This window comes from Emydura macquarii, unplaced genomic scaffold (genome assembly GCF_026122565.2).
Source record: "Emydura macquarii macquarii isolate MOO-44397 ecotype Brisbane River unplaced genomic scaffold, CSIRO-AGI_Emac_v2 contig_3603, whole genome shotgun sequence".
In the NCBI taxonomy this organism is placed as follows: Eukaryota; Metazoa; Chordata; order Testudines; family Chelidae; genus Emydura; species Emydura macquarii.
Genome location: NW_027133740.1, coordinates 1708141 through 1732447, shown reverse-complemented (window position 1 = coordinate 1732447; position 24307 = coordinate 1708141). Strand labels below are relative to the sequence as shown.

The 24307-nt window shown below is 43.6% G+C and overlaps 1 protein-coding gene across 2 annotated transcripts; it reads right to left on the bottom strand.

Moving 5' to 3' along the window:
* Window positions 1–562: 562 nt before the first annotated feature.
* LAMP3 (lysosomal associated membrane protein 3) lies at window positions 563–23981 on the bottom strand. 2 transcript variants are annotated; one of them, XM_067536506.1, is made up of 7 exons: window positions 23936–23981; window positions 14330–15177; window positions 13194–13316; window positions 9906–9963; window positions 7934–8098; window positions 7102–7103; window positions 5248–5358 (listed from the first exon to the last, which is right to left on the bottom strand). In XM_067536506.1, the coding sequence occupies exons 1-7, from the start codon at window positions 23979–23981 to the stop codon at window positions 5248–5250; spliced, it is 1353 nt and encodes a 450-aa protein (XP_067392607.1). The 2 variants fall into 2 exon arrangements, with proteins under 2 accessions (XP_067392608.1, XP_067392607.1); XM_067536507.1 differs by lacking the exons at window positions 5248–5358; window positions 7102–7103; window positions 23936–23981 and adding an exon at window positions 563–2426 and having other exon boundaries at window positions 14330–15004.
* Window positions 23982–24307: the final 326 nt, after the last annotated feature.

The window sequence follows — 24307 nt, the reverse complement described above, 5'->3', positions numbered from 1 at the left end:
TCTTGCAGAGCAGCAGGGGGAAAGAGGTAGGGGGTCCCAGCCCAGGGCCCAAGAGGTGAAGGGATTCTCAGTCACCTCTAGCTGGGCCACTTCCTTCTCCCCCAGCCCGTTCGCTCTTGGGTTTGGAACATGGACATGGCACTCAGCTTCCCTCTCAGCAGAGGATCTCCATAGTTAAAACAGTCAGTTGGGTCTTCCCAGCTCACTTTCCAGTGTCACTTGCTCCCCCTTATTGGGATTGAAGAAAAAGGGGGTCAGGCCCTTGGCCTCCCAGTTGGGACTTACTCAGTCCAGATTCTTCCTCTGTGGATCCCTCTGTCTTAGAGACTGCAGCTAGTCTCTCCTTCCCACTCCCCCTGCTTTTCTCTCAGTCTCCTTTTAAGCAAGCCTTCCATTTGGAGCATGCTCCGCAGCTGCTGAGGGGCGGGGCCTTCTTGGCCCAGTACTGACCCATTACTCCTTTAGTTTTAGTGAGGGATCTGTAAATCCCATCACAGTGTAACAGAGCACTCAATAGATACACCAGCTTCACAAAACACACCTATTTAAAATGACTGAAAACAATTTTTATTACAAGAAATTCCAACAATAGAAAAGTACAGCGCACACATGATTTTCATAACTAAGTAATTATGTTGGGACTCATCTATAATGGCAGAATAACAGTAGAGGAGATGAGTCAATAAACTGAATGGTGTCTGTATTCTCAGGAAGTGCATTTAAATCTCCCACCTCTCTCCTTGAAGCACTTAGCAGCCAATTGTTAGATTGGGCTTTATTTGCCCTTTGTGCAGAAATAAGGGACAGAAGGAAATAAAACTTTGCATTATAATCTTTTTGGCCTTTTGGCTAAGAACATGTGTGGTAATGGTATAATATGTGATATGCCATCTCGTTAGGTTGTGTCTTGCATTTCCAGTAGGATGTATTAAATGATCGAGGCTGGGATTTTCAATGGTGCCTAAGGGAGTTAGGGATTTGAGCAGGGTGGTTTTCTATCTAGTTTTTATGATCCTACATTGTGAGTGAGATGTTGAACAAGTGTTGACTTTTGGCAAGGAACAACTACGGTGGGGAGGAGAGGGCTGCTAGGTTTAGATAATATTGTCAGCGTTGATGGTCCATACAGATGAGCAAAAGCAAATAGTAAAAGAAAATGGGTGGTGTTAATAGTGGTATTACTGTGACGGCATGCCCAGTACACAGAATATTATATGGAAAGATCTTAAAAATCTCACTGCATGTTACTCCTTTGCAACCTGTATTTTGTATGGGATGTTTCCTCAAACAGAAAATTTAGCAACAAAACGCTGCAAGCAGGAGCCAATTAATGTATGGATTCCCTCCCACTGAAACAGGAAACTCCTAGCAACAACATTATATGAACAATTTCTCAGATGATAAGCCACCCACCAAATATTAAGCTAAATTGATTCTGACAGGAAATGATCATGAACACCTGCCAAAAAACTTGCATGTAGCAACTCAGGAAGCCAGTTTGCTGTGCCCCTCTTACTCCCCATAAAACTCAGAGAGGCAACATTTCTTGACCAAGCAATTACCCCTACATATATCTCTGCTGCCAGTTATTCATGCTTCTTGAAAACATCTGTTCATGGGATTGGGTAGGCAGGAGATTGCTGATCGTCAGAGCATGCATGCACATTGATGACCAGATCCTCAGCAGCTGTAAAGGGGTGAAGGTCCATTGGCTGCTCAGCTGGTGTAAAATCACTGTAACTCCATTGGCTATTTAGTTGGTATATATCAGCTTAGCTCCCATGGCTTCAATGAAGCTATGATGATTTAGCCCAGTTATGGATCTGGCCCTAAGGCTGCATTTACATGGTACACTGATCCCATGAGATGCTGCACTCCCTCAGCAACCATCAGGATTGTGTATTTAAAATGCCAGTAACATGCTCAGACAACAATATTTACATTGCATGTTCTTGTAAATTCAATTTTCAAATTTATGCTTTTCCTTATATTAACCCATTTCCTATGTATGATCCATAAACTGTTGTCAAAACAAAGTTGAATTTTAAAAAGGCCACTAAAAATCCTCTCTCTAAAACATTAATTGTATATAAACTGTTCCGCTTCTTCTCAGTTGCACGTAGCTCAATAAAATGACCAGGTACTTGACTTCATAACTAGACATGCATACCCTGGCATTTTACATTGTTCTAATGGCATTGTTAGAAAGGAAAAACTACAGCAGGCTTGAAACTCTAAAAACTTTTCATTAAATGCTTCTTGTTACTTATATGAAATTATTTTGATCAGCTAGATTCTCTGGTACGCAGAGGATTTACGTTTAAGGTGAACCGCGTAGAAGAGGAGTACCGTGATGCTGGCGATAATGACCACAAGTGAGCCAATCACAGGAAGAATGATGTTGAAGTCAGCTGAGCACTCCTCCACTAGAAGAGGAAAAAATATGTTGGGTAAAGTTTAGTGATGCTGACACCAACTGAGTCTTTCAGCCCTTCACAAAGTGATCTTTAAATACTGGAACATTAGAATAATTTGATCAGTTGCAGTTGTTTTGAAAGGACAATATTCTTCTGCTTGTTATTCTGCTTTACAGTGAGATATCCGAGCACCTCTTCTTTTGATGACTGGTTTTAAATTTAGTTTGATGCTTTTGGGGACTTAAGAGTGCTGCAAAATGATCTTTCATTTTTACAGGCAAACTGAGAGAACATTTCTGGTAATGCGCCGTTACCTGTACGTTCATAGACAGATTTTAAGGCCAGAATAAATCATTGTGATCATCTAGTCTGACCTCCTGCATAACACAGGCCAGCATCACATCACAACATCCACGTGGAGGGAATTTTTCTCTCCTACTGCGTAAGCAATTAATGATTTAACTAGTCAGTAGTAAAATATCAAAACTACTTTTAAACTTGTTTAATGCTAAATAAACAAAATGGGCCAGATATTGATTTGAGTAACCCTGGTGAAAATCCAAAGTGAGTCCACTGAATTTAATGGAGTTACTCCAGATTTATACTATTACTTAACTGACATAAAATTTTGGCCCAATGTTATTTATTTATTACTACATTTTTTCAAACTAAACTAAGGAATGAGGAATTCCTTATACACCACATTTTTCTGTGGTCCCATCCTGCAGTCCTTATCCAGGCAAAACTCCCACTCACAGCAAAATTTAGCTCGTTGCTGTTGTTAGTAGGGAGGATTTTCATTGTTCTCCCTTATTTTATACTACGCTCTCGTTTTAAAATATTTTCATATTTAATTTCTTCTCATTTGGATGTATCTTGTCACAGAGGGTCGGATTTTTTGGGGGGTTGTACATTGGTCTTTTTAATTTTGTAAATCTTTTTGTAAGGTGGAGATTTAAAGCAACCAAAAAAACCCTCTACTTTAAAATCATCTCAAAATCAATTACTGCATCTTTAGATTAGTAGGAAACAGAGACCAAATTGTTACATATAGAATGCTTTAAAATTAAATCTAAATTATCTCCATGTGCAGATCTAGCACCTCAGTTTACAAGCATACATGATTAAATTTATCCTTGTGCAGAGGGCCTACTCAAGGCCAACGCACCATTTCAATTCCACAGAAGCCTTCAAAATGTAGCAAAAGTGGGTCTTCATTTGTTCATAGACCTTTGTGGGCTCGCTGAAGTAGACACCATTTAATATGAAATATTCACAGGTGGTGTGTTTTTAATAACTCTGGTATCTTCCTTTATTTAGAATAGGAGAAATCACAGCAGCAGCATCACCGCAGAGTGGCAATTGTTGAGTTTTGTGGCAATCACTGTAACTATTCTGAATAGAAAGTGATTTTACCTCATGAGCTCCCAAGAGACAACTTCTTAAATACTGGACCTCTAAACCCACCTGAACTCACCCCTGCCTCATGCATGCATAGTAGCATCCCATGCAGGCCCGCTGATGGGTGAGCAAGGGGGGCAATTACCCAGGGGCCCGGTGATTAAAAAGGGCCCAGGTGGATGGGAGGATAGATAGATAGATATCCTCCTCTCCTCCACACCCCTTGCTTCCCCTGGAGGCCCTGCCACTCGCGCTTTCCGCCCCTCCCCTGAGTTGAGCTTATTTATTACGCACCATGTAGATTCCTGAGTGGCGAAGGAGGCAGTATCTGCTTCTCAGCTTCCCAGGTTCATCAGTAATCTCCCTGGGAAGTCCAAGGGACCCAGGAAGGTAAGTAGCAGATACCACCTCCTCAGCTGCTGGTGAACCTGCATGGCACATCATAAATATGTAAAAATTTCCAACAGAAGTCCACTCAGGCTTCAGCCATCCCTTTCTAGGGGGGCCATTGATTATTCTGTCCTGGGGCCCAGAATTGCTGTCAGTGGGCCCAATCCCATGACACAGGCCCAGGTTTTCTGCCACTTCCGTATTAGACCTCTTTATGCTGTGTTGCTGACCTGGGGTTAATACTGACATGCCTTGAATAGCCACAGATGGCTCATTCATCCAGCCCTGGCTATACATTCATCCTAGAGGCAGAAATTTTAAAAAATCCACTCTCTTAGGTGTATTTCTTTTTCCTTATTATGTTTTTTTTTTTTTTTAATTGAAATAAAGCTCAATAGAAAATAATCCAGTATTTAAAATTCTGCTTCTGGAGTGGGCATCAAAGCAGGCTGATCTGTCTGCGAAAGTGCTACAGCACTAATATGTATATCGCATTGCCAAAGCAGGACCCGTCACTCTGTTTCACCAATGCGATTAGTAGGAAACAGCAGAGACTAAGTATAAAACCAGCCCTCAAACTCATAGGGTGAGTGTACACATTTGTGTGGAGAGAAACAGAGGCAAGCTGTCCAATCATGACGATACTTTTCCCGGGGCTTCTGCAAGCATGGTTTGCCATAAGACCATCACTGAGCACTGATGCTACAGAATTTCCTGACTATAGACTAAATCCTCTGAAAAAGTGTCTTGTATGCTTAATAGGTGACCTCCCCCCTAGACCCTAACAGACCATATCCCTAGACTCATCCATTTATCATTTCTTCTGTCCTCTAAGCACCTATCATTTCTTTGCTCTTTTTCAGGCACAGATCTCAAGTGTTACCTCTCGAACATGTTCAAGTGTGCCCAAAGTGCATGCCACTACAAAATATAGCTCTTTGACTATAGGTTTGGCACCTGGAAGCCAAGAGTCCCAAGGTCGCTATACTTGCTATGCACATTTTGAAGCATGTGGGCAATTCAGATGCGCTCATATCCTCTATTTGGCTTTCTTCTGGAAATTAGATGTATGGGAAGGACAGTGACAAGCAATCCGCGGGTGCTCAGGCCCAATGCAACAGGGACTGTTTCTGTCCAGAGAACATTCTTCCTCCGCAATTAGAGTATAGAGTATGCATTAGATCAAAACAACACACTCCCAGAATATACACTGATCTAGATACTTTCTAAAACATAGCTACGGGGACGACCCAGAACTCTATGATTTTCTTGGTGGAGGGATCGCATCTTACAAAAACTAACTTGCCTATATGGAGATAGCGATATTCTTTGTGAAGAATCGATTCTGTTTTATCACATACACACACAAAAACGGCACAACTTCTGTGATCCGCATTCAAACTTTCCAGAAGTCTGCGGATGGCTGACTCAGGGATGTCGGTCTGGGCCCAACTTTGGGTTGTGAAGACCAAGAACTGTTTCTAGAGTATGTGTGAGTCAAAAGTAACTTTTGGGGGTTTCCAAACAAACACACTGGAACAAGCCAAACTCCTCCCTGATGTAACTCCATTGTGGCTTATACAAAACCATAAGTATCTTGAAACCTACTGTCACTGCTGCTGGTGTTTTTTAATTTCTTTCTTTTTTTTTTAAATAAGCAAATCTGGTGCAATGGAAGTGAAACTGCACTGTCTCGGAGACATGATATAAGAAGGCCATTTGTGTTGCTTACTTTATAAAGCCAGCCTTCACTGAGGATTTTTCATTCATCATCTCCATACAGAACAGCATGTAACTTTCTCAAAAATGTTTCTTGAGCCTTGGGGAAATTATTTTATACATAGTTAGCTGCCTTCTTGTCCTTTTGGCTAGGATCCAGTATAACATCATTTTGGATACGTCCTGGATTAGCAGGCTATATCCTGTCCTTGAAGGGAGACAGAATATGTGGTCTAACAGGCCTTTTCTATCTGTTAGCATTGGAGATGGGGCCATACCAAAAGCCCAGATCTGAACAAACCCATTCTTTTGGGATGTTCAGATCTGAATTTGGAGATGCTCCTATGAGCCACATCAGCTCAGTTTTGTTGTATGGAAAAAAACCTTTGTGAGAATGTGTGTGTACATTAAAACAAATGCCAACTATATCTTTCACATTTAACTTAGTTTTTAAAGAACTTTTATAAATACATATGGGGGAAAAGCATGTGAAGAAGAAAATGTAATAGGGAACTGCAGGAGGTCTATGAAGAACCAAGTGTAGTAAATGTAGTGAAGTCCCAATAACTTCATTGGACAGGGCATATTGTTAGGATGATGGAAGATAGACCATCAGAATGTCTATTGGAAGGACATCCTTGTGGTGTCCAACCTCGTGGCCAGTCAAGGAGAAGATGGAGGGATAACACTGAGCAAGGTCTAAGAGCTTTTAATGTGAATTACCCTTAACTGGAAAAATTCTGCACTTGACAGAAAGAGATGGGGACAAATTGTGAGAGTGGTTAAGAAGGTCCTCCATGGTCTATAGAGTCAGGAAGCAGTAGTAGAGAAAAAACACACGGTTTCTCACTACATTACCTTTTAAAGCATAATGAGAAGTACTAGCCTGCCTGGAGGAGGAGGAGAAGAAGCTGAAATACCAAACGAAGAACAACAATTTGGTTATAACAGAGTCAAAGGAGAGAATTGGACAGGGAAGGGGAATCAAGAAAACGATTTTTTGAAAGCAAGTAGAAAGTCAGAGGGCAAAGGAAGAGCTATGCGCCTTTTTAACGTATGTAAATGGCAGGAGAAATGAGAAATCCACTTGACTACTTAGGTTCTGGTATGGTGCCATTACCATAGTGTATCAGCACCTTATAAGAATTAAAAGCAAAAGACCATACTGATCAACCTCTCTCTTTCTCACAAATGGGTAGAACTAAGCTTCTTGATTAGCTTGTGTCTGTGCATCTGTATGCAAGGGGAATTTGTTCAAGGAAAGCCAACTGAAAGAGATGAGCTTTGCATTTAGTTCTGAACACAGGCGGGCTGGCAGTCATTCTTGCTGGACCATTTCTGATAGAAAGTTCCATAATCTCTAGGTCAAGACCCCCTAAAAGTTCCATCTCCTGCATGCCTCAGGTATTTCTTACTGGATGGCAGTTTCATCATTCCACTGAAGCGTAGCTGTTGTGAGAGATCATGGTTGTAAAGGGACAGATGTTCTCCTAGGTAGCTAGTGCCAGAGCCAGCTGTGACAACAGAGGCCTTGAACTGGACTCTGTATACAATGGGTTAAAGGAGAAGAAGCCAAGTCAATGGTTGTAAATACACTTCCAGTAGCACTGAGAAAGCAAGAAGAAGAGGGGGATAGAATAGTCACTGAGAGACAGGTAGGGTCAAGGATGGAGAGTTTTTAAGGATGAGGGGAAATAGAGCGTATTTATAGGCAGAGTGAAAGAAGCCAGAAGTCATGGAGTGCCTTTTTGCTCCATGCTCTGGCCTGAAGTATGGAAGAGATCCAGAATACCAGCAGCTGACAGATGGAAGCACTGGGCCAGTGGTTTGCCTTAGAGAGCCATTACTTTCCATTGATTTTCCACATATTTAACAGAACCACCACGCTTGCAGCCTGCCGGCCCACAGTGAGACAAACCCTCTTTGCTACATTAATAACATTGAACTGCAATCTTTAGATCCTGGAGCCACCAAATAAGCAAGGATGAGCTAACTCTCTAACATACCTTTCCCAAACTGGTTGCCAACAATGGTAAAGGCTTGGAGTTGGGTGTTAACAGTGAGTAGCTGGAATTTCTCTCCCAGGTTCACCATCTGTTTGCTGAGACACTTAAAGGAATTCCCCATTGTAGTTGTAAACAGCTGCTTGTGTGTAACGTTGTGCCATGAACCTGGAGGCCACAAAGAGAGAGCGACACAAAGAGGAATAGACAATCGCTCTATTGCAACTAAAGCATTTCTGAGGTTAAGTGGTGGCTGATTCTGAAGACCCTTTGCTCCACAAAGCTTTGAGAAGATAGGCGCCACTTCTGTGGGTGCCTATAGGAATAGTCTTTGTGTCACAATGTTGTATCAGCCCCAAAGATTTTTTTTTAAATGGCTGCTTTAATGGGCAAATCTTGGGAAGATGAGAGTTTGGGATGGGTTTGGAAAAGCACACAAAAATTCACGTGCTTCTTCAAACCTTATCTGAACTCCTCGAGTCTGCAAGACCGGGCTGAAAATTTCATAGGAATTAGCCTTTATGCCAGATCTTCAGTACTGCCACTTCTAGCCACAGGTGGCGATCAGTTCTCTCACCGGCTTTTGGCACTTCTGGGGCTGGTTGCTGAATAAAATGTTTCCCAGCACTGCAGAACTTTATAAAAGGGTTTGGCTCCAGTTTGATTCAAGAACTGAGCGATATGTCAGGCATGACTGGTTCTCACGCTTTATCACCCAGTTGGCCTATCGCTAGTTTTAACGTGCTGCATGCACCTTTTTGAAGATATAGGAAAGCTCTGTGAAAATTAGCAGTGAGGACAGCCCTAAATAGACATGTCCTTTGGGCTTGCTTCTTCTTTCTCCTTTGCTGTTAGTAATCAGAAGTAGCTCCATTAAAGTCAATCGAATTCTCATAAGTGAGAAGAGAATCAGGCACATAAGCTCAGATCCTTAAAGGTATTTAGGCACCTAACTCCCATTTAAATAAATACCTTTGAGGATCTGGGCCATAGTCTCCAGTGCTATCAGGACACCCCAGTTGATTAGTTTCATTCTTCTTCTGGCCAGAGAATAACAAATGTGAAACAGAAGACTAATGAATAACAAACAGGAAAGGAGACTAATGTAGCTGTTAACCCATCACAAAATATCTGACATGTAGGTTGAAACATGCGCAAAATTAATAGTAGGGAAAATATATAATGATGGTGCAGGATTCATCACTTTGACCTAAACAACATTCTCTCTCATGTTGCTTTCCATGAGTTAGCACTTCAGATGTCATTCATTTATGTTAAAGCTCTGAGCACAAGCCCTGTGTGAGAAAGAGAAAAACTTGGATCTGTTGTGAAGATGGGTCAGAAACAAAATGCCAGGTCTTGACACCAAGGGCTATTAAAAAAGAACCTGGGTTAGGATTCAATTTTTCCAGTTGGTTCTTATATTTATACTGAGCCAAACCAAAATGCCTGATGTGACCACTTTGGGTCGTTTGGAAGTTGTATCCGGATCTGAATTTCTGTGGCTTGTGCTTGTTTTTGATTTATAAAGAAATGGAGTCAAGTCACAGTTTCTCTCTGGGCTCAGATACAAAACTTTCCCAAAGCTGAGTAGTGTTTTAGATTTGAAATTCAGGTTTGGACCCTTCTCTAGTCCATATCAAAGACAGTTGGAAGGTATGGAAATGAGTTGGAGACACAAGTAAGAAAAAAATTTGTGATGAGTTAACTGCAATTTAGTTACTTCTTTTTGATTTTTTAAACTATAAAAGTTTAGGGGGAGGCTAACTTGAAAAAGTGACTAAAATATAGCAAACTATCAGCAAAATCATTGCTTTTATGATAAGGCAGCCTAGCTCCACCCTCAGATACGTAGGCCCCAGATACATAGAAAACTGAAAATAATGGATAAGAAAAAAAAATCACAACAAAATTAAATCAAGAATGGTTTGGAAGTGAAATTAACACTGTGAACATAAAATACACAAACACCTACCTGCAGAGGGTATCTTTAAGCTGGCCTCAACTGTATTGATGTAATATACGCTGTCTTCCTGCAAAACAACAAATGAATAGCTTTAGCTGCCCTTGCGACCTTAATGTTTGTGAAATATAATATACAGTGTATTGTGGGGCAGGGAAAACAAACACTTTCAGCAAAATTGATTCTGGGAGGATATGAGAAGAAATAGTTTTTGTCTCACTAAACAGAGCAGGCGTTTTGTGGAAGAAACGTAAGTCCCATTGCCCTATGGAGGAGTGAAGCTTTGAGATTATTATTAGTTTTCTAGATGCTTTACAAAAGCAATCTCCACACTGCTCTCTTTTGTTGAATTGATGTCTGACTTATATAGAGCGGAATGGTGGCTTTAAATCCGTCTCACAGCAGTTGCACTGCCCCGGCACCAGCTCCTGGATTCATTGTGCTTGGGACAGGAACCTGTCTGCAACAATTTGCTCCTTGCTATGCATTTCCACTGTGAGTAGAGCGCATCTCTTTTCAGTCCAGGTTTTGCTTACCTTCCATTCTGTGTGACAACAATTTCAGGTGAAAGCACCTAACAAAACAAGTGAGAAACCTGTAACATGAACGTTCCTTTCTGTAACTTCACAGTGCTCCCACAACGCCGGCGTGATTTCACATGCTTGCAGCTTTGTGGAGTGGAAAATATCTGAGACCATGGTAGCCGAGCGTGGTATTTTCAGCTGACCAGCCTGCGTAAGTATTGCACTGAAGCCTGATGGCGTGTGATCGTCTGAGTGCTCTGGGACCTTCATGGAATTGAGAGCTGTATCTTATGAAGCTATTCCCAAGGAGCGATATTTTAACTGTCAGAAACACAAGTTTCAGGTTTAGAATTTGGCCCTCGTCTAGCAGCCCTGCTGTGAGGCGGAAACGCCAATGATTTCAACTACAGCTCTGTATGTGGAAGGACTGGAGGTTTCGGCTACTGGCTAATTGCCAGCTGGCTGCTATTCTCCCCTTGTACTTATCCTTCTATAAGTCAGGAGGGTTTTAACGCTCAAAGGTTTCAATGACATTAATAGAAAATGTGTGAAACACCATAGTCAGAAAAAGGGGAAAGATGTTTTCTAATCATTATAATTAGACTTTGCACTTTCTACAGCACTGAAGATTTCAAGCCCTTTACAAATGTCATGTGACGCTCGTAACACCTTTGTGAGGGAAATATTAGGATGCCTGTTCTACAGAAGATTAAACTGAGGCACAAGAGGGTAAATGTCTTACACAAGATCACACAGCAAATCTAGGAATGCTGACTCCACACGTCCTGCTCTAACCACTGTACTCCCCTGAGAAATGGTTGTCAGTGACGTTCCTGACAGACAAGTATAAAAAAAGTTGCCGTCTCCACTAGCAACCTTGCATTCTGCCCAGACAGAGGAACAATTCCACTCTGAGGGAAAAAGCATCTGTTCTTACTGAGCATATGGTGGGCTCATTACAGGCCTTCCTGTTTTCAAACCCTACGCAAGGACACCTGCATGTGGGTTTATTGAAGCAACTAGTCATTTACCAGTCATCATAGTTCAGCACCGCTGACGTGACTGAGGGTCTGACCCTGCTCTCAGTTACACGGATGCAAATTAGGAGTGACTCCGCTGAAGCGAACGGAGCTATACAAGTGTAAAACCAGCATGCCGGTGACCAAAATCAGTCCTTGAGAGTCTGAAGGTTGACAATACCAGATTGAAACTGTAGCAAACTGAGTTCTTAACAGCCCATATTTCAAAGCCCTGCCACTCTTGTGAAGCTTGTCTTTAAGTGAAGGATAGCTCGTGCAATGCTGTGCCATTAATCTCATTGTTCTGGGCCTGAGCGCATGCACAGCACCCAAAGTTTCATATCAAGGTCCTTCATGCTGCTGCTCCAGCAAATGCTTATATGTACTTGAATCATAGAACTTGGTCTAAGGATCCTTGCAGGGTAGGGAGTGCTGCTCTTTGAGCTCAAGGAGCACACATCCAAAGCAAACACTTAACATATTAACTGATCCTTTGCTTTCAAACATTTCCTTTGTGTATTTTCCTTCTCATATTTAGTCCTCTTTCCTCTGCAGTTTTAGAAATCTGCCTCCAGTCAACCAAGACAGACGGTTATTGACCAGAATCGTCATATTACCCAAACATTAACAACCGGTGTTGCTTGCTCCAGTGTCTCTAACAGCCCTATGCCAATTTACACCAGCTGAGAATCTAGCCTTTTGTCCAAAGGTGACTTGTGAATGTTGGATGATTGGCCACTTGCATGTTCCCTAACACAGTGGTTAATAACAGGGGTCTAGGATGATTTCCCTGACCAGTGTGGAGGACAAGGGTATTCTGTCCTGGAAGAATGATGGAACCATGTTATAAAAATCAAGGTTGTGGTTTGATCCATTGAAAAGATAAGGTTCAGCTGCGAAGTTCAGGCCCAAACCCAAAAGTTTCCAAAGTTCAGGTGTGTTCAGATTTGGGCCCCTCTCATGTAACAATCTTGTGGGTTTCTGAGATTAACTCACAGAGGTAATTGATGGCATTTCAGTTTTATTATAATCTTTTCCATTTTAAAGACCTTTTGTTGACTACCTTGTCCATTGCATTCTTAGTACAAACTTCTCTTGGTAGCACTGCTGGTATCACTGCACAATCCCTGTTAGCTGCCATAGAATCTATTCACTCTGCATGCCAAAAACATAGGCATGGGTATCCAATATAAACCAGAATCCTTTGTCTCTTTAATTCAGCGCTCAGTTCCTGACATGCACAAAGATGTATTTATACAGAATAACATGGTCATTGACATGCCATACTGTATTCTACATAGAGGTTTTGATTGGAGATGGCCCCAAACTAAAACCTGGACCCAACACCTCTGAAGTTGAGGGTGGTGCACATCTGAATCTGATTTTGAAAATGTCTCCTCTCTTTATAATGGGCCAAACCAAAAATTCAGATCTAAATAGCCCCATATTTTGAGCTGTACGAAATCCACATCCAAGTTTTGAGTGATGCGCTTTTGCAATATCAACACTTTGCCCTTCTCTAGTGCCTTCAATCAGAGGATCACAGAGCACGTTCCTGACATTAATGTATTGAGCATCAGAACCCCCTGTGAAGGCTTTACAGATGGAGAAACGGAAGAACAGAGAGATGAAATGACTTGCCCATGGTCATGCAACGAGTTAGTGAATGTGCTGGGAATAGAACCAAGGAATTCTGAATTCCAATTCCCCAGCTCTGACCTCTGCCTTGCTGTAAAAAATAAGAGTGCAACAATTACCTTTACAAAGATAAAGCTTACAAAGCCTCCATTAAAAGTGATGTTCAGATTTGACTGCAGATTTCCACATATTCCAGACGTTTGTGTGATATTGGGATCGATATTGAAGTATCCTTTCTTCTGCTGTGGAGAAAAAAATAATTCCCATGTAGCTCAATTAGAGACAAAACAAAATAAGAAATACACAGACTCTTAAGAGCTTTCTAAATGAGAAGCTGTGTGTCTGGATCAATAGGCTCGTGATTGACTACCGTGCAAGATTGCATTATCCAGTCTGAGCTCATGCTTTCAGGGGCTTCTCAATTAGCACTGCAGATTGTGCAGTTTGTCTCTAACATCATTTCTGCAGACCTGGACTCTAGTCTGACTTGGGTCCTCCGAGGCTGAGGACATAGAGGTCACTTCAGTCTAACCCTTTCTCACTTAATAAAACAGTGCATCACAATCTGGTGAGGAGATACACAGGAGCAGACCAGTTCTGCAGGTTAGACTCGAGGTGCTTTACTCATGTGAGGCACTATGCTTAGCTCTGGACTGTAGTGAGAATCATTGACTTTCATCAGCGCTTAACAATCATCACATTTAAACAACGCTGAGAATCAAAATGAGAATATCCCGATTTACGATAGTAAGGGTTAAAAAACAAAACAAGAAACCAATTGCTTTAGAAAGGATAAAATTCCAGTGCTTCATGGTATAATCCAAACCTCTAACTAGTGGAAGTGAGGATAACATTTTCCTTATGGGTAGGTTATTCCATAACCAACTAATGTAGGGTTTCTTGCAGCTCCTGGTGAAGCATATGGCATTGCCCACTACAGGGTTCTAGATTGGGTGGACCATTGGTCTGGTCCCCCCAGCAGTTCAAAGATCAAAGAGCCCAAATCACTGATTGACAATTTCTCATCTCTCTTACGACTCTCCAGTTTAAGTATCTTTTTAAAACCGCTCAGGTTGTAACTAACTTACAATTCTGGGAAATGGGTACAATACTTACACTGATGTCTAATTTTGCAGCATATGGTAATTGATAGGAATTACTTGAAAGAGGCAGAATAAACTCAAACTAATGAAGAAACATTGGTACAAGGCTCAAATCATGTAGCTCTTTAATGCTAATGAATATTGCATCTCACCGTCTTAGAATCCTGAACAATCAGCTCCAATCCCATCAATGCCTTAATGCAGTTCACACTTCCTGTGGAAACACTGTATGCGCCGGTAGGGGGTGATGATGAATCAGGTGCAAGGGTGGGCTTCATGGTGGCTGTCGGAGCGGGTGGAGTTGTTTGAGTCCCTGAATGAATGGTTGTCACGTTGGTTCTGGCTGTAGTTTTTGCTGCTGTATGAGTTGTTTGGTTAGTTGGCCGGATGGTGGTCTTTACAGGTGTCTTGCTTGTTGCTGCTGCTCTAGTTAATGCACGGGTTGTAGTTTGGCTGGTTGGTGGTGTGGTCTTTGTGGTTGTCTTCTTAGCTACAGCTGTAGTTGCTGCCCTTGAATGGGTTGGTTGGTGGGTTGGCAGTGTGGTTTTCTCAGTTCTCTGGATGGTTGTCTTCTTAGATGTTGGTGCTGTAGTTGTTACTCTTACATGGGTTGTAGTTTCATTGGCTGGCAGTGGGGGCTTTGCAGTTGTTTTCTTACCCGCTGCTGTAGTTGTTAATATTGCATGGGTTGTCCGGCTGGTTGACTGGCTGCTGTTTGCTCTTGCTTGGGTTGTCATGTTAGGGGCCGATGCTGTTGTTACTGGATGATGGTTTGTTGTTTGAGTGTCCGTGAGTACAGATGTTTTTTGGCTGAATGGTGTGGTTACAATATTACTTGTCCTGCTGGAGAAAAGTGTGGTGATTGCATGGCTGGAGGAAGTTATCTGATATGGGGAAACTGACTGAGCAGAAGTAGTTCTCTGTAGGAATGACGTAGATTGTGGGGTTGATTTGACCTCCATCTCATAATCCCCCATATCAGCATGGCAAGATAAAAATGCTGTAAAGGAGTAAACAAGTCACTAGATTAGTAACCTTCATTGCTTATAACCTGTTCATAGCTACATTCTCCCTTTGGTTTTGTCATTAGGAGCTTGGTATATTTTATTTCCTCCTTTCCCCACATTTATAATGCAAGAAATAGAGCTGGTATTCTGTAGAAGAATTAAAGAATCCTTTTATAACATGCCAAGTCTGTTATATTGTTGCTAACTGGAGAGTTATGTGACTTGGTACATTGGGAAGTTTCTTTGCTCCCCATGCACCAAACTTCAGAACGAAACACCATTAAAAATGGTCACCAGACTCTCAGTACCAGGGGTTTGCTGGGTGCTGAAGAGCTGGGATTTTTATCCTCATTGCAGCCTTTTTCCAGTAGGGAGCTGATAGATTTAACTGAATCAGTAACACAGAAGAAAAAAGAAAAGAAAAAAAGAAAGGTACTTTTCAGGTGGGTCAGATTCCTTCCCTCCTCTTTGATAAAAATCTGGAGTGATCGCATTGTGAGAGGCATTCACCCACAGGTGATAGGGTGTTTTTGTCTTTCATCATTTTCCTGGGTAAGTTCATTCGAGATCATAGTGATTGTCTGGTTTCACCCACATAGTTGTTAGTGGAGCATTTAGTGCCCTGGACGAAGTGCACCACACGTTGTGACAGGCATATGTAGACTCTGACTGCACACCCTAGTTGTCATCTACCTCCCCCCAACTGGTAAATAATAACTTAAGAGAACCTGCTTCAATACAGAAATAAACCCCCCTCCGACCGCACACACAATGGAATCCATTCGGGGTATCATCAAACAACTGCTATCCATGCTCGCTGGGGACCCCATACAGAAAGAAATCTTTCCTAAACCCCCTCTTCTGACCTTCAAACAACCTTTCCTCCTCCTCTCCAAGCTCATCATCTGAAGCAAGCTCCCCACAGACCAGGACACCTCAACTCAAAGTGGCACCGGACCCTGTCAGAACAGTACATGCAAAACCTCCATTCATATTTCTACTGCTACAATGATCAACACCCCCCACAACACACCTTTCAAGATCCATGGATCCTAGGCATGCCTGTCTCAACATGTGGGGTACCTCATCCAGTGCACTCATTGTCCCAGTAACAACGATGTGGGTGGAACCAGACAATCATTATGTTCTCAAATGAACTCATGCAGGAAACTGATAAAAGACAAAGAAAATCTTATCACCAGTGGCCGAACACTTCTCACAGAGCGATCACTGTATGTCTGACCTATCAGTCCTTGGCCACAAAGGAAACCTGCACCACACTTTCCAAAGACGAGCCTGGGATCTTAAATTCGTAACTCCGCTAGACACTAAAAATCATGGCCTGAACAGAGCCGCTGGATTTATGGCTTATTACAACCATCTGTAACCCACTAACGAGCCTCCCACCTCAACTGCTTCCCCTTCCCTTTCCATTCCTCCCCCTGACTGGAGGGTGTTAATGGGCCACCTCACCTTGAATGGTCCCTCGAGATATGTGCGAACTCCTTATGCTAAGCAATCTGTTCAAACCTTTTATTTAGCTGTGACACTTGTGTTTGTTTCCCAGACCCGAAGACAAGCTCAGTGTGGCTGCAAAGTTTGTCTCTAGTCTCTCTCCCACCAATAGAAGTTGGTCCAATAAAAGATATTGTCTCACCCACCGTGTCTCATCAGTACCATAGGCAGCCTACAGCATACATTGGGGACAAGGATTTTGTTGTCCCTGGATGGGGCAGAATGTGGGGGTAGGGATCCATTTTTTTTTAGCGGGCCAAGCCAACGAAAAGGTTGATTTCATCAGCGTAGCATGCCACTGCTGATCAGGGCTCACTTTAGGAGGAATAGGGCGACACCTTAATACAGATGTCAGATGCGACACCTTAATACAGGGCCATGTAGGGGTCCAGCAGACAGAGTATAGAAGCCATGGCCCTGGTATACTGCTTTTCTATTCCCAAGCCCTTCCTACCCACCCACCCCCTTTTTTTTATCCTGTTTAATAGGCTGGGGCTGGGCAGGTCCAGCACAACTGCAGTGCATCAGGTGAAATGTCTGTGAGGGACCAAGTCCTGAGAAAGGAGTTCAGCCCGTGACCAGTCCTGTGCCTATACTGGGCAGCCTACTCCCCGAAAAGGAAGTGGTGCACTGGGAATACCCAAGGGGCTAGGCTTAAAGGGGAAGGATCAGGCCTGTAAAGTAGCTCTCCTTAAAGAGAAACAAGGTTCCAAGTCTAATGTTCTGTTGCTTTTTGGTAAATAGCTAAAAAGATTCAAAGGAACAACAATTCTTGTCAGGGGCTGAGATTTCAGTCTTTGCAACGCTTACAGAAAGTCTAGATTTGCCTCTTGCAGAATCTCTGAGTTTGCTACAATCTCACCACTTGTGCACCCATTCCAGGCACACACACAAAAAGCCCTCCAGTGCCTAAATCTAAACAAACCATTTTAAAAAGTACATTCTGAAAGATGAAAGGACAGTGTGTGGTGTGTGTGTGTGTGTGTGTGTGTGTGTGTGAGACAAGCACTGTAAAAATAAGGCCGATCTAAGAGAAGTCATAAATCATGCCCACTTATATATTCTTTGAAGTGCAACAAGTCCAAGAAGTAGGTAAAGTGTTTTCCCTCCTTGCTTAGCTGAAATTGCAGAACAGAAATCACTTCCCCACTACTGAGAGAACAGGTACCCTTAGGTCCAAAATGATTCATGCTCTAGGCAAATCATGTGGTCTATGAGTGAGCTCTTCACTCAGTTAGCTGAGAGGTTTATTTTAATTCGTCCAGCTGAAGGGGCTATATACAAATCTGCTCCCAAATTGTACAGCGGCTGGGATTTGAGATTCAGGCTATGACTACACTAGAGAGCTGCACCGCTGTAAACTCTCTAGTGTAGCTGCTCTAAGCTGCTGGGAGATAGCTCTCCCGTGAATTTAATTAATCCACCCCCCAGTGAGCGACAGCAGCTATGTCAGTGGGAGAAGCTGTCTTGCCAGCAGCACTGTCCACACCAGTGCTTAGCTTGGCATAAATTACATCGCTCGGGGAGTGGCTAAGTCACACCACTGAGCGACGTAATTTATGTCGATTTAAGATGTCAAGGTGCCATAACCTTAGATTCTTTGTTAAACTGGGCCTAGAAGAAGATTCAGATTCATTGGTGCTAGAATCTCATAAGCTGTACTTATGATATTTTGTTTTTGTCCAAAATAGCAGCACATCAGCTCTTGCAAAATTTCCACCATTCTAGGCTCTATCCAAACTGGATCCAGAAAATAAGCCCGTTTTGGATCCAATCTGGAACCAAAAACCATTGGAGTGGATCCAAACACATGGGTCTGATTTTGACCCCCACTGCTACCATTCAAAAAATAATAATTGTGCAAAGGGGTGACGGTTGCGGATTATATGATCCAGATCAGCCGTGCCTCTAATCTTGGCCTGTTTTCATTTCAATCTGGAAAGGACCATATGTCACTTCAGTTCTAGCTAGTACTATAACCTGAAAATACAAGTCAATGCAATAGAAGGGCCACATCTGTTAGCATGACTAACATCTCAGCTAACAAATATTTTTATCAGTGGGGATTTCATTACGCCAACATGCTTTATTGTTCTATTTGAACTCATCTTTCCAGTTCAGACTCTCCCAGATTTTAATTTAGATGCTTTGGCAGCCATTGTATTATCTTGCTTATGGTCATGCTGACTATGGTCCTTGAAGAGCAAATGCTGTTGCTTTGGTCTAGCTAGCCATAGCTGAGGTTTGGTGCATCAACCCGACAAAAATAGAAAAGAGGAAGATGTAAGTTAACTCGTTTTCTTTAAGGTTGTGAAACAGCCTTGAATTTCAATTAATTTAGGTAGAGAAGTCACAAGCATTCAGTACTTCTCAGCTTTGGTACACAAAACAATTGCACTAACCATTTTGATGTTTTCAATATAACATTTTTTTGGGGGGGGGGGGGGGGAATTCAAAGGCAGGAACTTTTCATGAAAAAGGAAAATTTTTCAAAATAAATTGATTTTTCATAAAAAGCTCATTTTTTGATGAAATAAATTGTCCTTGGAAAATTTCAACCCGCTCTGCTAGGAAGGTTGTTAGGTGAGAAAAGCAAGAGTGAACCCATCGCTTGCTGGGTCTCCACTTGGGTGGTCCTGGTCATTAGCAAACCCCAGACTCTCTCCATCAGCCTAACGTCCATGGCCATTCCACAGTGGGCCGGGTTTTTTTTGCGCCTCTCAGTCAGAGCGTTGCCTCTCTTGCACCATTCAGGTGGCTCGCGCCATCTTCTGAAAAGACATTTGGCCAAGCGACCTTCATCCCAGAGAACAGGTCCCGGTGCTTGTTGGGGTTGTTCTCCGGGTGCGGGTTTCACAGCATTCCCTGGGCCTGGGCCAGTCCCCAGTGAACTGAAGCCAGTGTCCGTGGAAGGTGGCAGCCGGTGACTGTCCCTTACATGTGGGGATTACACTTACATAGAGATGACCACCCACCCCGTCTCTGAGCCCCAGCCTGCCTCCGAAACCGCTGTGGCACATCCCTGCTCCAAGGGCTCCTGCAAAGGGGTAGGGCAAAGCTGAGAGGCGTAGATGTTGCTATTAACCAGGAGGACGTACAGCTGCTCTGTGCCAGGCTGGCACAAAAGGCCGTTGTGCAATGATGAAACAGGCCCCATGGCTCTTTCCATTGCCCCGTCACACTTCAGAGCATCTGCACCTGTTTCTCCGCTCAGTTGGTCCAGCAAGGGCACCCACTGGCTTCCCAGCTGTTGCCTTTCTTGGCTGGAGACCCACGTCTCACTCCCTTCTGACCAGGGTATTGCCAGGCTGCCCAGGCAGGCCTGCTTGCTTTCTCTTCTGAGACAGGTCACCGGTGTAAGTGCTACACTGATAACTTACCACACGGTGCTTTCTCTGCAAGCCTACTTAATTCTTAAGGTACAAAGCACTACAGAGAAAACAAGCAGAGCTAATAAGCTCACCAAAGTTTACCCTAAGGTGGATTCTGGCAGAAGCAGTCCTTCAACCGCCCCCCCCCCCCCGGGGAGTTTCCTTTTGCTTACAAGTTTGTCACAGCTCCAGCTCAGAACAAGCACCCAGTTTTGTGGCTCTCAGTAGGTCCAGTCCTTCCAACCTGTCTCTAAGGATTGGGGGCCTCCATGAACTAGGGGTCCTGTCCCTTGGTTGGCTCAGGAAGAAGACCTTGAGCCTGGGTAAAACCAGCCTATTTATCCAAATGTAACTCCTTTCTTTGCCTGTTGATCCCGGGAGAGTGAGAATCCAGTTTGAACTAGTATATGTGCACCTCTCCGGGGGGGGGGGGGGGGGGGGGGGGCCTCAATGGGCTGATAATGGAGGAAGTACTACTAAAGGAGTTACATACAGTGCCACAAATGACACATACACTGTTGCATTTTTAACCCAATGGACCCCAAAGGTAATAATCCTAATTCAATCAACTGTAACTTCATTCAATGGAGTTTATCTTAGTTCGCTAAGATTTATTCGGGATATTACAGGATGTTGTCAGGCTGTCACAGTCCCCATCTCATTTTGAGTCAGGATGACTCAAAGCTTTATATAAATTCCCTGTTGCTTCTTTAGACACTCAGCTCCCCAGCAGTTCATTTTTCGAGATCAGTCTTAATTTAAATCAGGGGTTTTCAAACTGGGAGTCGTGACCCTCTCAGTTGGTCACAAGGTTATTGGGGGGGGGGGGGAGGGGGGGGTCATGAGCTGTCCGCCCCTGTGCATGCTGGTAAGAGTGACATGGCATGGGGAAAGGTGATCACTTTTGGGGGGGGGGTCATCACAGCCTGAAATAGTTTCAAAGGGGGTCCCAGTAAAAAAGAGTTTGAGAATGCCTGGTTTAAAGCCTCTCTTTCTGCCTTGGCTGATTTAGGATTCAATTCGTGAGTGTTGCAGATCCTGAGAATTGCATTTTTCCCCTGCAGTCCTTTCAGAGTTAATAGAGTTCAAGTGTAAATCTGAAATTGAAGGAACAGGGCAGTTTTCAAAAGTTCCCTTTTACTACTCTGGGTTTGAAATCCCCAGTTTCATGCGTTGATGGTGGAGGAGATGGACATTGATTCAGGCTGAGATTGTCACGGCCACCACAGGAATTTAGACACCCAATTTTCATAATTGTCAGTTGGGGATTGTGCATCCGAAGCCCTTGAAAATCTCAGCCTTTGTTCCTTTCAGATCTGAGTCCCTCCCACTCTCTGCACCCCTACCCATTCACTTATCCTTCTGTTTAAGTTATCTCCTCCTAAGTAACCCCCTCCCCCCCCCCAAAAAAAACCTGTGGTACTAACATGACATTGGCTGCCATCCTACTCTTCACCCTGCTTGTGTGTTCTACCCCTTCCCCCAGCCTGTGTCTGGCTGGTCTATTTAGACTGTAAATTCTTTGGGGCAGGGACCATCTGCTACTCTATTTGTACAGGGCCTAACACAATGAGGCCCTGATCTTGCTTGATCCTTAGGCACTACCATAATAAACCTGATTAATAATCATAAATACATAAATAAATACTAACTATAAGTGGGACAATAAAGAAATTGGCCCATAAGTTTTTCTCTCGTCCAAATCCCTTCGCTCAGCTTTACGCTCAGTGGCCACTCTGGGTTTTCCCTTTCTATACTGTACCCAATACATGGCTGCTTTTAATTGATGGACTTGGTAATAGGTACAAACATAAGGCCTGATCCAGGACCTATTGTAGTCAGTGGAAATATTCCTTTGAATCAAGGCCTTCCGGAAGTGGGAATCCACCTAATTTAGTTCCTTTATAAAGGGTCACATCCAGTGGGAGTTTTTCAGGCCTCCAGACACGGGATCAGGCCCCCAGCCCTTGACTTGAGGCTCCCCCTCCCTCCAGTCACACACACAGAAATCTTATTTTGCAGGTTTTTCAAAAATTCATACCCAATTTCTAAAAGGGAAGAGCTGAAATAGAAAAAGATCCTGGGGAGCAGTTTCCTTCAGATCAAAGGCAGCACAACATTATCAGTTCATTTCATTTCCCCCAGTCCAAGGGCTGGTCTACACTACACAGTTAGGTCGACACAAGGCAGTTTACGTTGACCTAATTACGTCAACGTCTACATTACAGCCTTCCCATGTAAGTGCCCCACTAGACCAACATAACTCCACTTCCCTGGCAGGCATAAGGCTTGTGGTGGTGTAGTTAGGGGTGAGGTAGCGTCTGTGCAGACACTGCATCCCTTACATCTGCTGTTGGCCGTCTTATCAATTTCACGGCTCCTGCCATGAAATTGACAAGACACCCAGGCAGTGAGAGCACAGCTGCCCCCCCTCTGCTGGAGAGCTGTCCGGCTGCACCCCGCTCTCAACTGGGAGCCTGGGGGAGAATGGACCCTGCTCCTGGCTGGAAGCTGGGGCAAGAAGCCCAAGCGGTCTTCTCCCTGTCTGCTTCTCGGAGGGAGGCTGAGAAGCTGGGGCAGCTGGACCCCACTCCCTGGAGGCAAGAAGCTCAGGGCGGCTTCAGCTCACTCCTGGCAGGGAATGGGGAGTGTGTGTGTGTGCGCAGGGGGGTAACCTGACGGGAACCCAGGAGCCTGTGGGGCAGCCAGGCTCCTGGCAGGGAGCTGCCAGCAGAGCTGAGAGACTGGGCTCTCAGATCCCCAGTCTGCCCCTTAGGTCAGGGGAAACACTCCTGGTGAGGACGCGCAGCACTGACCCCAGGATGGTAGTGTGGACATGCACCACCGCTGCACGTCGACCTAATATAGGTCGATTTACGGTTCTAGTGTAGACATACCGTAATTCTGCTTTCCTTTACAGCAATATAAATTCAGAGCAGCGCCTGTGGAGCTATTCCAGACACACACCAGGGTACTGGAAAGCAGAATTTGCCATTATGTTTATTACTGAAGTTACTGTGTGTACAATTAATCTGATGTTTTCTCCTGCTCAGTGTATTGCTGTGGTTAATGCTGCTCGGGGAAAGATTTTTGACATTATTATTATGAGTGTCTTGCCAATAATCAGCACAGAACTACAGAACAGCACAGAGCCACCACGTCCAGGTATTTCACCGTTATTCCAAGGTTAGATAGCTTCATGTATTTCCTCAACTGATCTATCTTAAATTAATGCAGGTATTAAGAGATGTCTTAATATTTTGGGCCAGATCCTCAATCTGGCGTTAAATCAACGTAGCTATACTGAGTTCAGGGGAGCAAGACTGATTACACTAGCTGAAGATCGAGCCCTTTGACTTTTATTTCCATTTTTGTTTAAATCAGTCCCATGTAATATTTCACCTCTGTTTCCCCCAGCTCTTGCCTTGGCACCATATAGATGAAGGACTCCATTAACTGTGCATTAGTCATTGTAGGTGCCTGGTCTAGTGTTTATCTAACTCTTAAGCTTTTCTGTGAGCTCTGTGGATTTGTTTGGAGATATCTCTTATGCAAATCACCTGCTTCTTATTAATGCATTTAACCTTTCCTACTGTAAGCTCAGGGCTACTTTCAACACAGAATGCAAGGGAAACCATCTAAGGGAAAACAGTGGCTCTACTGAAAAGTCAAGATATAGTCATATGTATTAGCACATTTCTAAGCAATAGGAATATCTTAATTGCATCATTATTTATATGAGCAAATTTGTTCTCCACGTGTTAATCTGTTGTAAGAGTAATTTTTTTTAATGCAAAGAAGCACAAACTTGCCATGACCGAGGTCACACTGGGTATTAGAAAGCGACTGGGAGGCTAGAACTCACCACAGGCGACGTTTAGCAGTACCACCTCCAGAGCGCGCCCGCCCATGGTCGAGACAGGACTGAACCTCGCTGCAGTTATCCTCGCTGGAGGATAAGGTGCTGCTGCTCCTCTCTCTAGAGCTGCAAGGTAAGGCACAAATGCCTGCCCAGAGGCTGGTACATTTCAAACTGTGCAGACACCACTAAGTCACATGAACAGAGGATGGGGGTGGAGCAGGGGGGGAGCCAACCTTTTCTCAGTCTTAAGCCACTACCCAGGAAAAAGTCGATCATGGGTGGAAAGTGAAAACAGGAACAAGGGCCGGTGTTCTAAGCAAGGTGTTTCATTCCCTCCCTGCAGCCCATGGAGTGGGTAGCAAAAGATTATGCAGA